The 18,457-nt window shown below is 39.8% G+C and overlaps 1 protein-coding gene and 1 pseudogene across 2 annotated transcripts in view; both read left to right on the top strand.

Annotated features, from left to right (window-relative positions):
* The window catches only part of Styx (serine/threonine/tyrosine interacting protein), a 31,278-nt gene that overhangs the window by 3,211 nt on the left and 9,610 nt on the right, over positions 1-18,457 (top strand). For both annotated transcript variants that reach the window (XM_032918338.1, XM_032918339.1), the window contains exons 2-9: positions 4,497-4,529; positions 6,057-6,110; positions 8,166-8,263; positions 13,255-13,315; positions 14,133-14,169; positions 14,754-14,793; positions 15,407-15,457; positions 17,829-17,901. In XM_032918338.1, coding sequence (XP_032774229.1) covers positions 4,497-4,529; positions 6,057-6,110; positions 8,166-8,263; positions 13,255-13,315; positions 14,133-14,169; positions 14,754-14,793; positions 15,407-15,457; positions 17,829-17,901 — 447 coding nt within the window. The remainder of the gene's footprint in view (positions 1-4,496; positions 4,530-6,056; positions 6,111-8,165; positions 8,264-13,254; positions 13,316-14,132; positions 14,170-14,753; positions 14,794-15,406; positions 15,458-17,828; positions 17,902-18,457) is intronic.
* On the top strand, positions 11,940-13,159 carry LOC116914054 (annotated as a pseudogene).

Here is an 18,457-nt window from a genome sequence, read left to right as displayed (position 1 = left end):
CTTTCTTAGACACATGCACAGACATAATCTCAAAGCTCTTGCTATCCTACCTCTGACCCCCTAACTGGTGTGATTGCAGGCAGGTGCCACCATGCTCAACTTTAAGTTTCTAATTATCACTGGTATTGGATGTTTACCCTGTGCACATAATAAATGTGTGTGCCTTTTCTACTAGTCTAATTATTGTCAGTTTTCATAGACTCAGTATTTTGTTTTCCCTCAACATAGGTTTTTTCTTTGTATCCATGGCTGTCCTCAACTTCACTCTGTAAATCTGGCTGGCCTTGAACTCAAGACATCTGCGTGCCTCTGCCTCCCAAGTGTTAAGATTAAGGTGTGTGTCAACCACCGCCACCCAGCCTTCTTTCTTTAATAGACTCATTTTTTATCACACCCTAGAACAGCAGTTATCAACCTATGGTTCAGGACCCCTTTAGGGTCACATATCAAATATTTACATTACAATTTATAACACTAGCAAAATTACAGTTAAAAAAATGAAGTAACAACTGCATTAGAGAGGGTGAGAACCACTGCACTGGAGGATAGGGAGGATCCTCTCCTCAGTCTCTCTCAGCCGAGCTTTAGTCATCCCACAGTATGTTTCTGCTCTTCTTTAACCACATGCAGTGTTTTTATTTTAAGTAAGGAATTTCTTTATGCTTTTCCTATGCTTGTAACAAGTTGCTTCAGGAAATAAGTTTGGTCAATAGATGACTTGAAAATCTTTGAATACCTTTAGTCTCAGAACTCTGGAGCAGAGGCAGTCAGGTAGATCTCTGAGATCTAGGCCGGAAGCCTGTCAGTGCTGCAGTGTCTATAGCACCAAGTATCTTCAGAATACACACTCACTGTGTGCTTATTCCTTGTAACACTCCACACTTCATATTAGGGACACCATCACTAAAAAGGACATTGTCTTTGACCTAAATCATTAAAACTTTTCTATGGAAAAGATAGAACTATTTCTCTGTGAATGTGCTAGCCTAGTCTACAGAGTGAGTTCCAGGACAGCCAGGGCTACATAGAGAAACCCTGTTTGAAAAACCAAAAAAAGAAAAAGAAAATAATCATTATCTACTGTAAGCACACAGACACCAAGTTTGGCTAATGGTTTTTGTTTTCGGTTTTTGGTTTATGGTTTTTTTTTTTTTTTTTTTTTGGACTGACTTGAAAAATCAGATTCTCTTCTATTCCAAGTTAATTTCAGGAATTATAATTGCTACTTTGTATAATCAGTCTTTGTTTAAAGATATGCTTTCCATAAGGTTTTTTGCTCACATTGAAAGACTGAATAGAGATGTACTAATTACCAAAGTACGCTGTGGATCTGAGTTATCTAGACGTGAGGTAAGGCTCACGACTGGAGAGACTGCTCCACCTGCAGAGAAGCATTCACACAGCAACTCAACTTCAGCACCACTTCCAAGACATGGGTGACCTCTTCTGACTTCTGAGGGAACCAGGCACATACATGGTATACATACACGAGAGAAAAATACTATTACATGGAAAGTAGTAAAAATAAATCTCTAAAAAAATAAAATTCTGGGGGAGTGGATAAAATTCTATTTAAAATAGAAGTATAAATAAAGTAGACACAATGTTAATATTTTTTAACATTACATTTTTCTTTTTTTTTTTTTTTTTCAGAGCTGGGGACCCGAACCCAGGGCCTTGCGCTTGCTAGGCAAGCGCTCTACCACTGAGCTAAATCCCCAACCCCTTAACATTACATTTTAAAAAGTTTCTTTAGGGCTGGAGAGATGGCTTAGTGGTTAAGAGCACTGACTGCTCCTCCAGGGGTCCTAAGTTCAATTCCCAGCAACTACATGGTGGCTCACAACCATCTGTAATGGGATCCACTCTTCTGGCCTGCCCAAAGACAGTGACAGTGTACTCACATACATGAGATAAATAAGTAAACAAATAAATCTCGAAAAAAGTTTCTTTACTAAGAATCTGTTTATAAGCTTGGTCTTTCTAGCTAGGCATGATGGTACATGCCTTTAATCCCAGCACTTGGGAGGCAGGGGCAGATGGAGTTGCAAGCCAGCCTGGTCTACAGAGCAAATTCTAGGACAGCCAGGACCACACAGAAAAACCTTTTCTCAATAATAATTAATTAAAAAATAAAATTGGTTTTTGTAAAAAGTTATTGGGGGGAGGGTGGCAGGGTCTGTCCTAGCTGACTTCAAACTTACAGGGATCTACCTGCCTCTGTCTCCTGAATGCTGAGATTAAAAGTGTGCTATTATGCCTAGCTTAGAGGAAAATTTTAAAGATTATAAAATCTTACTTGTGTACATAAATGGATGTCCATCTGTATGCACACAGTCATTTATCACCGTGGTTGTTCTGAATGAGGTCTCTGCCTGAACCTGGGGCTCGTGTTTTCTTGGCAAAGTTGGAAGCCAGAAATCCCAAGCTGTCCTCCTGTCTCTGCCCACCTCAAAGCTGGTGTTAGATGCATTTTAGATTTCCTGGCCTGTAACATGAGCACTGTGATCTCGATACCTGAGTCACCTTTCCAGAGATGCTTTTGCATAGGATTGCCTTTCATTCCGTACTTGACAAGTGTTTTTGCTGAGCTCGTAGCTCTGAGCTTGTAGAACGGGTATTATGCTGCCAGTTTTATGTCAGCCTGACACAAGCCATGGTCATCTGAGAAAACTATAGGGGAAAACCAGTAACCAGCACTCCTCTATGGCCTCTGCATCAGCTCGTACTTCCAGGTTCCCATCTGGTTTGAATTCCTGCTGTGGCTTCCCTCAATAGACAATGACTAGGGATTTGTAAACCCGTTTCCTGCTCCCAAGTTGCTTTTGCTGTGGTGTTTCATTATAGCAATAAAAATTCTAAGACAGTTTACCTTTTGAATATTTCCTATCCTGGAGTAATCTTTATTCTTTTTATTATATGGTCTGTCATTTTGGCTAATAAGTGCTCTTTGTTTTCTTTGTTTTCATGTTTGTTTAGGACAGGGTTTCTCTGTGTAGCCCTGGCTATCCTGGAACTCATATCTTAGACTATGCTGGTGTATCATGAATCTCCCACTACTGCCGGCAAGGCACCAGTGAGCAGGCCTGCCTGTTCTCAGACTGGCAGACTCTCTGACCCAGAGCTCTGAAATCTCTCCATCTGGCTTGCTAAGTTCCCATGGTGGGTCACTGCCACGCCAGCCCCACACTTACGAATTCCCACAGCTAACTGGGGTGCACTTCAGGCAAACCCGTGCTTTGCTGCTGTACCTTTCTCTCTGGAGCCCAGTGGTCACTGTGAAGGAAAACACCACACAAGCTTAGTTTACAATCAACAGGTAACACAGTAGCTGGACGCAGCAGCTAGCGTCCTAATTTGTAAGCCGTTCTGAGTTATAAAGCCTCCAGTAGCAGATCAACCTCACCTATCCAAAACCTCACCACCCTCTTTCTCTCCACCCTGGCCACCCAGAAGCCCCCCCCCACCACACACACACACACACACACACACACACACACACACACACTCCTTGCCCAGTGACTGGCCCTCTGAAACCTTTATTCCTTAGGGGAAGGTTCTGCCACAGGCTAGTCTTGAACTCAAAGATCTGTCTGCCTATGCTTCTGAATGCTGGGATCAAAGTCATGTGCCACCGTGCCAGGCTCAGATTGAAGAACATTTATATCAGTTTAGAAAGGTATCCCATGGAGCCTGGAGAGATGTTTCACTGGTGGCTGCTCTTCTAGTTTACCTGGTTGACTTCTGGCACCAACATGGCAGCCTACAAGCATCTGCAACTCCAGTTCCAGAGGAACACCCTCTTTTGGCGCTGAAGAAACCAGTCACAGATGTGGTACACAGGCATAATGCAGACAAAACACCCAGACACATAAAGCAAAGGGAAATAATTTAGTAAAAGAAGAAAGGGACCCAATGTTTATAGGGTATTCCCCTATATATACATATTGTTTATATATGTGTATATATATACATATAAACATTATTCCCTGCTCCACCCAACATAACACCAGGCAAATTGTAATCTGATTTCTGTCACCAGGGATATCTACTATAGGGCGCGCGCGCGCGTGTGTGTGTGTGTGTGTGTGTGTGTGTGTGTGTGTGTGTGTGTGTGTGTGTGTGTGTGTGTGACTGTCTGTGCTATCTGTCACGAGGGATATCTACTAGAGGGAGAGAGAGAGAGAGAGAGAGAGAGAGAGAGAGAGAGAGAGAGAGAGAGAGAGAATAGACCAGGCTGCCATAGAACTTGGCAATCCTCTTGATTCTATCATCTAAATATCTAAATTCTGGGATTATAAACATGCCATCATACCTGGTTACTTTTATTTATTTACAGTGATGGGCTCAAAGGGTAACATTGAGGATCCCGGTCTCTATCTATCCTTGGGTTTCAAGGATAAGTTTCAGATTGTCAGACTTGAGCCATCTGAGAAGCCTGTGGTATTTTTCATTCTATTTATTTTTATTTATTTATTTTTGTTTTCTTTTTCAAGGAGTGGACTTACCCTATGAGACGAGAGATGCAGGTACGGCAACTTTTAATTTATTCAAATGACCCTATTATTTAATAACTTGTGCTTACTGCACAAAGGAGACCTGCTGTTTCATAGTCTGTAGGGTTATCATATTTACAGTTATAAGTATCGTGCAGTAAATATGTGGTATTTATCGTGTGGTAAATATGTTCTGTTTGTGTCAAAATCTTAATATGTAAAATGAATTGTCTATATTATTTGGATTAGATTTAAGGTCATAACAATATGTGGATGTGCTTGATGAGTCACTGTTTTTCCTATTTAAAAAATGAAGTGCTTATGTTCCTCTTAAAGCAGTTTGCTTTCCTGTCTAATTTGTCAAGAGACTTGACTGTAAAATAATTTTAGGTAGTTACTCGTTTTTTTATGTCTACTTCCCGGTTGACATCCGTAACTGACTTAACTATATTCAGTGAGTTGATGGCTTACTGTTGGGAATGAATGCCCCTCTTTTATATTTCTTATCATTTGCAGTCAGCTTCGTTGGTCCTCAAGATAAGCAGTGCCCTCACTCTTGACCCCGTATCTTCCAAAGGCCTGCTTCCTTTCTTAATGAAAACTCACTTTTAAGTGACTCGTCTTTGGGAAGCCCACCATGCTCTCTGGTGTCTTGCTTTCCTTCTAAGTATTTTTCTCCTAACCTCATGCTTTATCAAACCCCAACTCGGCTTCATTAAAAAGGAGAGAGAGAAGAAAGCTCCTTTTAGACCTTTAACTGTATGTGACATATGTGAGTACATATGAGAACAACCCTGTGCTATGGGGAATGCACACATAAGTAAGATGTAATTCATACTCGTAAGATGCTCTTGGGACCATTCCTATCAGCTCTGCACTCAAGAGACTGGGGCAGGGGAACTGCCTGGAGTTTAGGGCCGTATCTATAGTGATTGATTACTGTTGACTAGCTTTTATTTACTGTGATGAGGTTGTATCCTGTGTCATCTTGTGCTGCTTTGGTTCTGAAGAAAGGACAGGGTCTGATTGAGTTCCCACTGACCTGGATCTTCTGTGTAACCCAGACTGCTCCAACTTAGGGTCCTCTTCCTCAGCCTCCTGGGTGCTGGAATTACAGGGTGCTCCACTACACTTGGCTCCACACTGCTTTCCGTTTTGACCAAATAAAAGTTAGTGTAACTGTAATTCTAACAGGGTGCTTTTCTTTATGCCTGTTTTATTTTTAGGTTATAAATGATAATAGAAGTTAAGGTTTTTATTAATGTGGATGTCGATAATATAATGTGCTGATTATATCTAATCCTACTTATAAAAAGCATTGTAGGAACTTGAATATCTGACTTTTTAGAATAAAATTTAAATCGGGAACGTTTCACTTGAATTTATAAAGGCACACCTATTTTTCTCATCCCAGCTTGCTATATATGCCTAGGAAATGCTCCTTGGTCAAAGTTTTCACCAGAATATTGCAAAGGCTATTAGCCCCTGTACACAGAGACAGTTGAGCTATGCGATATATATTTGCTATGGTTTAAACTTTACCTATGTGTTTTCCCCTAGGAAGTTTTGCCTGGATTGTTCTTAGGCCCCTACTCTTCTGCTATGAAAAGCAAGGTATGAACTTTAGGGTAGGTTCTCCAAGAGGCTTTAGTAAACCAACTTTTTATCGGGTAAGTTTTTAATAGTAAGAATTTTATACTAGGAATATTTATAACAGCAGTGTTCAGAGTACTTGTACCTACTTTTAAATTTACTAGACCTTTAATACTTTTGAAGTGTTTCACCACAAATTACAATAGTTTTTATAATTTATTTTTCTCACGAAATCTTCTGTTTTATAGATTTACCAATCCTACAACTTTTAGTAATTTATTTACTATCTTAAAATGTTATATCTGTACGTGGCAGACATCTTCTGACCATTATCAGATACATGCAAAGTATCAGAGGAGGAAATAGAACAGAGTGTTAGCTCTTATCAAAGTAAAAGTGCATGTTTTAGAGTGATTCTTCTTTTACATTGGGAATAGACTTCTTCAGTTGCTAGGTTAAGATGGGGTGGTTTATTTTAGTATTTAGTGATTTAGTTACCACTTTCTAAGGAATTCTCAGCTTTATGAATCATGGGAATGGTACTGATTCTTATTGAGTGATATATAGTGTAAAACATTATATTGCAAATATTTCCCCAAGGGCTTGCTGATTCAGAATTTAATATACTTCTATATGATAGTTTCGTGACAATAATTTTCAGAGTCATCCTGAAATTGGAACGTTCTTGATAGTAGAGGTGCCCAGCCAGGAAGCTGGAAAGGGTAGATGATGTAAAAGTGAGGAAACAAGTAGAGCTTTGACTTTCTAGACGATGGTGTCAGCAGAGCTGTTGCCCAGAGTGTACTGATGACCAGCTGCAGGTCCTCACAATCATTAGCACCCATATTAGCATATATAATTATGCCTAATAACAGGTTTCACTATGACATTTTTATTTCATAAACCATTTTGATGATATTCAAACATGTATCTTTTTCCTCTCTTGTCCTCCACCGACTTCTATTAATCCTTTTCCCAATTTCCCAACTTACATCTTCTTTGTGTATGTATTTATATTTCTCAATCTGAGTCACCATAATATATCCCAAATTTCTACTCATACCATCCCCAAAAAAGTACCTTTTGACCATAAAAAAAAGATGAATTCAGGTTGCTTGTTAGCCAGTGGTCTATTTCTTTTTCTAACTTTTTTCTATTTGTATTTGGAGGTAAAGTCATAGTTCACTTTTTATAAATGCTTCTGTTGAAAAGTACAAATAGGGGTTGGGGATTTGGCTCAGTGGTAGAGCGCTTGCCTAGCAACCGCAAGGCCCTGGGTTCGGTCCCCAGCTCCGAAAAAAAAAAAAAAGAAAAGTACAAATATATTCTGCCATTGCATTAGAATTTCATTCTGATAAGCTTTGCTTTACTTAGTTAAATGTACCTTCAAAGCTTTTAAAGGAGTTTTTAGTTTGGTTTGGTTTGCTTTCTTTGTTGTTACTGTTTGAAACAAGGTTTCACTATGTAACTCAAGCTGGTGTGGAACTTGCTATGTGGACCAGAATAACCTCAGACAGTGAGTCGTCTCTCATGGCAGATCCCTGCTCTATGGGGATAGAGTGAGCAGGCTCTTTTCTTTGTCATATAAAGGTCATGCTCCCACATGGGATTCCCATCTCATGACTTTGTCAGACTAAGTCTGTATAGTACACATTTTTTCTTTCCTTAAAATTAATCCTAACTGCTCAGGTAAGAGTAGTGTTTCTCGTTCTCCCAGAACAAAGCTGAGCTACCAAGCTCAGTTCATTGGCTGACCTGGGATGTCTAGCTTAGGAGCTCATGACTCTAAACTCCCTGGCTTTAGTCACAGTCGTTAATAGTACGAGTTTCTTGAAAAGTTCCCATCAAGCCCTAGAAATAAACATAAATAAGTTGATGTTAAAGCTCAGAGAGCATTCTGTGTGTTAGACTTGAATCATTGAACCGTCTGGTAGATCATGTCAGGCCAATTACCATAAGATTAGCTTTAATCTTCTGTACCTCAGAATTAGATATGAGTCTTTTCTATTTTCAGACATAATATTGTAAGGTGATATTTTATATTTTAAACTATTATCTCTCCCCATTTTTTTTTAGCTACCTATACTGCAGAAACATGGCATAACTCATATAATTTGCATACGGCAAAATATTGAAGCAAACTTTATTAAACCAAACTTTCAACAATTATTTAGGTAAGAATTGTTGCTGTGCTTTATAGAAAAAATGTTAAGGATAAAACATGCAGTGTTGTTTTATTATTGTTACTGGTCTTCAAAGTGTTTTGAGATTAAACCCAGAGCCTCAAGCATGCTAGGTTAGCATTTTCCCTGTCCTGTAATGATTTTGTTTCAAGGTTGTTACATAATATAACTTTCAGCTATTTCCTAAGTATCAGCTATATGGTATATAACAGAATTTATGTAAAATATTTAAATCTTGTTCATAATTTTAGAATGTTTTTCTGTACTCCTTTCCTCCTAGATACTCAGTCCCTTCCTCAAAGGCACCTGCGATTTCTTCTTCATTGTGTCTATTCAGAAGCATATTCCTGTAGATCAGGTTGTTTTGACTTAATAGTTTCTGAGTTGGCCCCCACCCCTGCTAACATACGGAGGTCAAGAAACAACTGAATCGAGATTGGTCTTTTGTTGTTTGCAGTAACATATGCTACATTAGTTTGGCCCACAGGCTTCAGGGGAGTCCCCTGAAATCTGTGCCTCCCATCTTGCCATTAGAGTACTGGGATTAGAGATCTTGAGTTCCCAAACCTTGTCTTTCTCTTCAAGATACTATTTTTAATTATGTGTGTGTTTGTCTTTCTATGGATATGGGCACATAAGCACAGATGCCCCTGGAACTGGACTTAAAGGGGATGGTTACAGACGTAGTTATAGATCCAGACATGGATGTAGGAACCAAATTGAATATCATTCTAGCCCCCATACCTAGCTTTTTTTTTTTCATTAGTTACAGTTCAGGGCAGGCCCCATGCCCAGAAACATTTGTTCAACACAGAAATAAATTCCGTATTATTTGTGTGCTTTTTGTTTTCCTTTGGTGTATTTTGTCTTGTTGGACTTTGTTTACTTGTTTTGATTCTCATTGTGTGTGTGTGTGCCTGTCTGTCTTTAATAGGGAAAGAGCTGAAAATGATTGGGAATGGAGGTATAGAGGATATGGGAAGAATGTGATCAAAATATATTGGATAAAAACTTATTTTACATGTAAGGGGATCTTGCCTGTATGTATGTCAGTGTATCATTTTGTGCTTGGAGATTTGAAGAGGGCATCAGATCCTCTGGAACTGAAATTATACTTCTGAGCTGTCATTTGGATGCTGGGAATCAAATCTCAGTCCTCTGGAAGAGCAGCCAGTTAACTACTGAGCTGTTTCTCTATCTCCCTACCAAGCTTTTTATATGGTTCTGGGAATTTGAACACTCAGGCCCCCATACTCATGGCTAGTGCACTACCCACTGAGCTATCTCCTTGGTCTTCCCTGAAACCTTTATATATTCTGTTTGTCTGTCTGTGACAGGGTCTTATTATGTAGCCAGGGCTGGTCTTGAATGAATGATTGTCCTGCCTCTGCTTCCTAAAGACAAGATTACATGTGTGTATACCATATCCAGCCTCAGTCAATGTCTTATTGGGCATTTCTATATTTGCAGACTTTGTTATGCATTCCTTAGATATGCAGTGACCATCCTTGAGCATGTTACTTAGTTTATATGTGAATATACTGATAGAGTAAATTTATAGAAATGTTGGCTCTAAGAAGATGAGCACGAGACATTTTAATAAGTATCGCAGACTGCCCTCCGTTTATATTTCACTGTCAAGTGTGACTGTCTCCTCAGTGTCTCTCCAAGATACAGTTATAAGATACTGAAATTTGTTTCAATCTAGTAGAGTTAAATACTTTTTCATATATTTCTAGCTTTCTCATTTATCTTCTAATTATTGCAGCTGAATCATTAAAATTCTTACTATTTGTTATTTTAGGTTCATTTAAAAAATAAGCTGGATTTGGTGATACAGTCTTATAATCCTACCACTTAGGAGGCTGGACTCCAAATTGAAGCTGACTAATAAGACAAATAATACAACAGTAGCAAAGACGGCATTACACATGCTAAAAACAAAAGGCAAATGCTTATTGGGAGAGAACTGCTACCAATTGTTTTTCAATATCTTTATAGAGATATTCTGTATCTATCTAAAAGTATGTGTTAGAAATATTTTTTTTAAACTTAGGATATGTCAGCCAAATGTTAAAAACATTGTAATGCTTTGCTTTACTAATCATACAAATGAGTATAACTGGGGCTGGAGAGATGGCTCTGTGGTTAAGAGCACTGACTGCTCTTCCAGAGGTCCTGAGTTCAATTCCCAGCAACCCCCAGGTAGCTCACAACCATCTGTAATGGGATCTGATGCCAATTCAAAACAATGAATGGTTGACTCAGTGTTTCACCATACTTTTTAAAAAGATGTATTATTTTTGATTATGTATAGATGTGTGGTATGTGCATGTGAGTGCCCTTGGGTTCAGAGCCTCCAGTGTCCTGGAGTTGAAGTTGCAGACAGTTGTGAAGCCCCAGGACAGGAGCAGCACATGCTCCTCACCACCAGGTCATCTCTCCACCTCTTGTTTGGTTTTTTTTGAAACTGGAATCTTAGTAGCTCAGGCAGCCTGGAGCCTCCTGCCTTGCCCCGCAACTGCCAGAACTAGAGAACTGAGCCACCACACCATTTTGTTGTTTAACTCCCTCTCCCACAATCAAACATAAAGCTTCCTTTGAAGTGTCCTCTGAAGGTGCAAAGATAGGTAGGTAACATCAGACCGCTAGAGAGTCATCTTCCCGCCAACTCACAGGGGATAGATTGATAGAGATGGGAAATAGGAGTGAGAGTATATGGACTTTTTGTTCTAATTTTCTAGATTCACTGTGAAGCTCTTTTTACTGCTTATGGATTTTGTTTTAATTAAATAAACATTTTATACCAGACTATCACATGTTGTAAGGCTTTAAATGTTCTTACACACCATAAATCTATGACACAGTTCCTAGAGATATACTTTGAAAATTATTTTTCACTTTTTATGATTATCAAAAATTATCAGGGGGTTGGGGATTTAGCTCAGTGGTAGAGCGCTCGCCTAGCAAGCGCAAGGCCCTGGGTTCAGTCCCCAGCTCCGAAAAAAAGAAAAAAAAATTATCAGGGGCAGGAGAAATAGCTCAGTGGTTATAAGAGTACTGGCTGCTCTTGGGTTTGGTTCCCAGCATGCACATGGTAGCTCACAACCATTATAACTCCAGTTTGAAGGGATCCAGGTGCCCTTGCTGGCTTTCCTGGGTAGCAGGCACACTTGCAAGCCAAATACTCCTTCACATAATAAAGTCCTTTTTAAAGATTATGACACCTTAGTAATAGCACACAATCCCAGCACTGGGGAGGCAGAGTTCCAGAACAGCCAGAGCTACATAGAAAAAAAGAGAAAAGAAAGAGAAAAAAAATGAAAAATTTTTTAAAGGAGTGTGAAGTTTGAGAGGAGGATGGAGAGCCTCTGTCCTAGAGAAATATGGGGGAACGAATGGAAAATTAATATAATCAAAATATACTGTATTCATCTATTGAGATTCTCAAAAAACTAATAAAAAATTTTCAAATCTTCTCATAGTAAAAACATACAGGGAAATGGAGCTCATAGAATAAAGAGTAGCTTAAAAAGTCAAGCTTAGTCAAACTTGCATGCTTTTAATCCCAGTACGTGGGAGACGGGGGCAGGTGGATCTGTAGCGTTTGAGGCCAGCCTGGTCTACAGAGCAAGTTCCAGAGCAGCTAGAACTGCACCAAGAACCTATCCTGAAGAAAACAAACAAGCCCAAGAGAATGCACACTAAAGCACAGAGCATTTAGTTCCTCTATCAGAATGAATGGGGATCAGAAATTGGATGCTTATAACCAAGAAAAGCAGAATTTCATCCAGCACTTCTCCCAGATTGTCAAGGTGCTGACTGAGGATGAACTGGGACACCCAGAGACTATTACCCGACTCAAGGAAGTCCTGGCGTGCAGTGCTGTAGGAGGCAAGTTCAGTTGGGGTCTGATGGTGGTACAGGCCTTCAAGGAAGTGTTGGAGCCAAGGAAACAGGATGCTGAGAATCTTGAGTGGGCTCTGGCTGTGGGCTGGTGTGTAGGACTGCTCCAGGCTTTCTTCCTCATGTCAGATGACATCATGAACTCTTCCCTCACTCGCCTCACTCACAAATCTGCTGGTATCAGAAGCCAGGCATAGGCTTGGATGCCATCAACGATGCTCTGCTTCTGGAAGCCTCCATCTGCCACCTGCTGAAGTTCTCCTGCAGGGAGCAGCCCTATTCTTTCTGTAGAGTTACATCAAACTGAGACCAGGCAGACTCTCGACCTCATCACAGCACCCCAAGGCCATGTGGATCTTAGTAGACACACTGAAAAGAGGTACAAATCTATTGTCAAGTACAAGACAGCCTCTACTCTTTCTACCTGCCTATCACAGCTGCTATGTGCCTGGCAGGGATTGGTGGGGAGAAGGAACATGCTAATTCCATGAAGATCCTGCTGGAGATGGGCGAGTTCTTTCAGGTCCAGGATGACTCCCTTGATCCCCATGGAGACACCTGTGTGACAGAAAGGTCAGCACTGACATCCAGGACAACAGATGCAGCTGGCTGGCGGTTCAGTGTCTGCTACAGACCACTCCCCAACTGCAGCAGGTCTTGGATGAGAATTCTGGGCAGAAGGACCTAGAAAAGGTGGCCCAGGTGAAAGCACTGTGTGAGGTCTGCAGAGTGTGTTTGTTCTTCAAGTATACGGAAGACAGACAGAACCACCTCAGCATCTCACAGAGCAGTGCTCTGTCCAGTCCATCTTCCTGGAACTAGCAGACAAGATCTACAAGCGGAGAAACTGTTGAGGCTGGGAGGGAGGGATCTCAATAAATTATTGTTCAACCAAAAAGTCAAATTGTATTGCACAGTCATCACACAGATGAGTTGCTTACATGGAAGATCATTGGGGTGGAAATGTAATTAAGAATGATGTCTCATTATAAATGGATGTTAGTTTTATTTTAAAACTTCACGTTTTTGTGTGGGGATTGATCTGAGTATATTTACCATGAGTGCTTTGTTTCCAGGTATCTAGTCTTGGATATTGCTGATAATCCAGTTGAAAACATAATACGTTTTTTCCCTATGGTAAGTATCAGTATTTAATATCACTTACAATTTATGATTTGAGCCTAATAATTTAGATTGTAAAACTATTTCTACTTCATTATGACTGAAAAAAATGTAGGATTTACTTTATAATGAAAGTAAGGTATTTAAAAAATAACCTTTAAGGGGTTGGGGATTTGGCTCAGTGGCAGAGCGCTTGCCTAGGAAGCGCAAGGCCCTGGGTTCGGTCCCCAGCTCCGAAAAAAAGAACCAAAATAAATAAATAAATAAATAACCTTTAAAATTTGTGTCATTGAGGTTTTTTTGTTGATACTTATATATGTTGCCTGAATGTATGTATTTGTATCACATGGGTACAAGAGCCCACAGAAATCAGAAGAAAGTACTGGATCCTCTAGAAGTGGAGTTGGGGATGGTTGTGAGCCATCGTATGAGTCCTAGGAACCTACCCCTGGTCGTGCTTTTAACCACCGAGCCATCTCATCAGTCCCCTCATTGATGTTTGTTTTTAATTATATTACATTTTTTATTTGTGTTTGTGCATGCACACACTTGTGTGTGCCATGGTGTGCATATGAAGATCAGAGGACAGATTTTGGAGTCTGTTCTCTCTACCATGTGTCCCGGATGGAGCGTAGGTCAGGCCTTTACTTGCTGAGCCATCTCGCCAGCCCTAAGAGTTGTGTTTTTAAAGATTAGGTGTTGCTCTGTAACTTTCAGCCTCCTTTTGTTTTACTGTATTATATGTTCACCTTCTCTACATGCTTTTTTTTTTTTTTTTTTTTTCCCACACCCCTCTACATGCTTTTTCTAATACAGTCTCTCTTATCCTCAGACTAAAGAGTTTATTGATGGAAGCTTACAAAATGGAGGTAAATTTTTTTCTGTTATTAAAGATTTGTTTTTGTGTGTATGAGTATTTTATCTACATGTATGTATGTGTACTATATGTGTGCCTGCGGCCTACAGAGGCCAGAAGAAGTCATCTTATCCCCTATAACTGGAGTACAGACGGTTGTGAGCTGCCCTGTGGATGCTGAGAATTAAACCCGGTCCTCTGCAAGAGCCACAGGTGCTCTTACCACTAAGCCATCTCTCCAGGCAGTAGTATTTGTTTTATCTTTAGGAATTTTTGTTACAATTGATAGGTTTTCTGACTGTAGGATAGAGAAATTCTATTTGTATATAGTAGATGATATTCAAATGTACATTTCCCCAGCTACTTAACTTCATCTTATGCTTTCAAAATTTTTTCCACCTAAATTTCAGTTTCTCCTAAAATCCATTGTATTCTCTACATTATTAAAATAAAGACTGGAAAATTAGTAGCTAAGTGACAAGTACATGAAATAAAATATCTAAGGAAGACTCACCGTACCCTGATATGTGGTTTGAGTATATTTTACATTTGAATTCTTATTTTTTAGATGACTAACTCTTGTTTAAACTTTTTCAGGAAAAGTTCTCGTCCATGGGAATGCAGGTATCTCTAGAAGGTATGATGTTTCAGCAAAAATTAAAGAGGAATGTTCGCTATCAGTTCCTGTGAGCCAGGTCTACTTACTCTCGGGGTCTGCTACTCTTCCACGCAGTCCGCAAGCTGCCCACTCCTGGCTTTCTCCCATTAAATGCCCTCTCGTGCAGTCCCCTAGGCGGCAGTTACCACGCCTCGCATACACACGCGCACACGCACACGCGCACACACAGAACCAGATCCACACACTCCAGCTGCCTCTCAGCCCCTTTCACACGCCGTCCTCTTTAGCCTGGTAAATCAAAGTTCCAGAAACTTGTAATTTAGCAATTAGACTTACATGTTAAATTCTTAGTCCACAATTCATTACACAATAAATTCACTGCCAATTAATAAAGATATAAACCGCCCACCTAGACAAGATAAAACCAATCTAGTTCACCTAAATCTGAACCATCTTCCTCCGTAGACTTTATCTTGATCTCTCCTTCCTCCCCTCTCCTGCCTTACAAAAACTTTGTCCCTCCAGTCTCTACTGTCCAATCATGTATCGCCTTGACATCAATGAATCTAGATAATCTTTGTTTCTTGTGTTTAGTTATGGATTGTATTATCTAATTGTTCTCTGTCTTCAGTGCCGCCTTTGTTATTGCATACATCATGGAGACATTTGGGATGAAGTACAGGTAAGCTAACATACTCAAACCTAGCAACAGTTCACTCTCACTTAAATGGATTAAATAGTTAGGAATGTAAGGCTTAATATAGATAGATATTTTATAGATAGTCATAGTTGATCAGGCAAAACTGGAAAACTGCTTACCGTTAGGGAATTAGTTAGTTTCACCTGAAAAACCCTGAATGCAAATGTCAGTGTTTATTTTACTTCAGTTGACATCTACTGGGTATAGTAGAATATGCCTGTAATCAAAATACTCAGCAGATGGAAGTAGGATTCCTATCGACTCAAGTGGAAGCCTGGTCTGCACATTCAAGGCTTCAAATCAAGCCCCTGTAAGAAAAGAAACAAGTAATTAGGAATTGTCTGTAGCATCCTCTTATAAATCAGGGTGATCTTTCACATCAAAATTACCTTTTACATTCTGTAAAGAGAGGAAGAACTACATAATAAAGATCAAACTAGTATACAGTATTACCTTTCATAGTCTTAAGAAAGCTAGAATTCGTCTTCACTCTTTTATCACTTCCAAACAGAAAAGTTTATTTATCTCTTGGGGCTGGAGAAATGGCTGGGGACCTGGCTTCAGTACCGAGCAAACCATGGAGATTTGTAACTTTGTTAACAGTTTCAGGGAATTCAACACTCTTCTGGCCTCCTGCAGAGACCACACGCTCACACACGCTCACACACGCTCATACACACTCACATACACACTCACAGACATGGTATAAGCAAAGCTCTCATACACTTAATTGTGTTTTAAGTAGTTGCTTCTGACAGATTATGACAGAGTAGAAAACTTGCCTGTCAGTTACCAACATTGATGATCCCATAGGCTCCAGTAGATAGTTTCAATCAAAAGTCACACATTAGGGGTTGGGGGTTTAGCTCAGTGGAAGAGCGCTTGCTAGGCCCTGGGTTCGGTCCCCAGCTGTGAAAAAAAGAAAAGAAAAGAAAAAAAAGTCACACATTAAATGGGTCTACTGAGTGACAAGATTTTCCTGTGGAGATTCAGTACACGTCTACTCACTTCAGATATGAAGCTTATAATAGACCAAAGTATGGGTATCACCACAGCCCAACTTGGTGAACCAATGAATTTTATTGAGGTTAATGATGGAAATATGGGTGAGGAATTACTTAGAGGAACAGAAATGAGTCAAAGGCAGTTGCATCACCAAAGCCCACCCATGCCTGGTACAGCGCACAAAAGCAGGAATCTGGAACATATTCAACTGGTTGGAGAATGTTCTTTCCATGTGACTTAGTCCTTGAGTGTAAAACTCTTTCAGGCAACTTAATGGTTATCTGCCTCTTTGAAGCAGCTTGGCATGTCTGAGAGTGACTGCATCAGTTTTTACTCTTTACTATGGAGAGAGAGAAGGGCTTCTACATCTGGTCAGTTTCAGGAACTTCCTAGAGCTTTTGAGTTGCTTGTCTTGGCTTCCCTGTAGGAAGGAACAGTGCAAACTTAAAGGAAGCTGCTACACAACAGGCTCACAACACCAAACGTGATTAATGCCAGAAAAGGACTGGTAGACTGAGGAGGCAAGGGTCATAGGGATGAGGAGAAGAGGGGAAATTAGAACACAGTGTGTACATGTGTAAATTTGTTAAAAAAAAAAAAAAAGATACAATTCTTAAATATTTGAATGCAAATAGTTGAAAAATATTTTCCTTATTATTTAGGATCTTGTCATAATATTCATAACCTCTTGATCCATTGTGTTTACTACTAGATTTCACATGTAAGCTTTATAACACAATGAAGTTCACTTCTCATGTAATGTTTATGCCTGTGACAAGTATGCTGCATGCTTTGCACTTCTCTCATCTTCACAGCAGTCCTCCAGAAGCCGCATCACAATGCCTGCTTTGCCAGTGAGGGAAAATGGAGCAGGCTCCCCGTTAGAGGTGGTGGTGAGCCTGGGAACTGTGAATTTAGTTGGCCTAACTTCTCTCCACCATGACACATCACCTCTCTATATTATGACTATTGTCTACTGTTTTGGCAGATTATTTAGGTGGTTTTTAATGTTGCAGGTTTTTTCCCTACTGTGTTGGGAATCGAACCCAGAGCCTTGCATTAGCTAAGGAGTTCTGTCCCCAGCCTTAGGGTATATTTCAAATAAATTCCTTTTTGATTTATTTGAGACAGGGTTTCTCTGTGTAGCCCCCACTGTCCTAGAACTCACCCTGTGGACCAGACTGGCCTTGAACTCAGATACCCACCTGCCTCTGCCTCCTGAGTGCTGGGATTTAAGGCACGCACTACCATCTTCCGCCCACCTTCAAATAAATTCTAAATGAAAAAAAAAATTAGATTATTTCATGAAATAGGTCCATCATATTAATTTTTATTCCTCCATTTTCAGAGATGCATTTGCTTATGTCCAAGAAAGGAGATTTTGTATTAATCCTAATGCTGGATTTGTCCACCAACTTCAGGTAATGAACTCCTATGTCCACTCTGTTTAAGGCAGAGTGTAGGATGATTAAAATGGCTTGTCTATACAGCTTAGGTATAGAATTTACTTTCTAAATACTTGGTATTATTATAATCTGACTAATCTGATATTATTCCAGTTTATATCTTTATTTAAATTTGTTGTTGTTGTTGTTGTTGTTGTTATGTAGCTCTGGCTGTCCTGGAATTCACAGAGCTCTGCCTGCCTCTGCCTGTGCCTCTGCGTGTTAGGATTAAAGGCGTGCACCACTTCACCCAGCCTTTAAAAAAATTTTTTTGTTGTTGTTTTTTGTTTTTTTTTCTTTTCTTTTTTTCGGAGCTGGGGACCGAACTCAGGGCCTTGCGATTGCTAGGCAAGCGCTCTACCACTGAGCTAAATCCCCAACCTTGTTTTTTTGTTTTGTTTTGTTTTTTGTTTTTTGTTTTTTTTTCTTTTTTAAAAAAATTTTTTTTTTTTTTTTTTTTTTTTCAGAGCTGGGGATCGAACCCAGGCCCTTGGGTTGCTAGGCAAGCCGCTTCACCTCTGAGCCAAATCCC

This window comes from Rattus rattus, chromosome 12 (assembly GCF_011064425.1).
Source record: "Rattus rattus isolate New Zealand chromosome 12, Rrattus_CSIRO_v1, whole genome shotgun sequence".
NCBI classification, from domain to species: Eukaryota; Metazoa; Chordata; class Mammalia; order Rodentia; family Muridae; genus Rattus; species Rattus rattus.
This window is presented reverse-complemented; position numbering and strand designations above follow the sequence as displayed.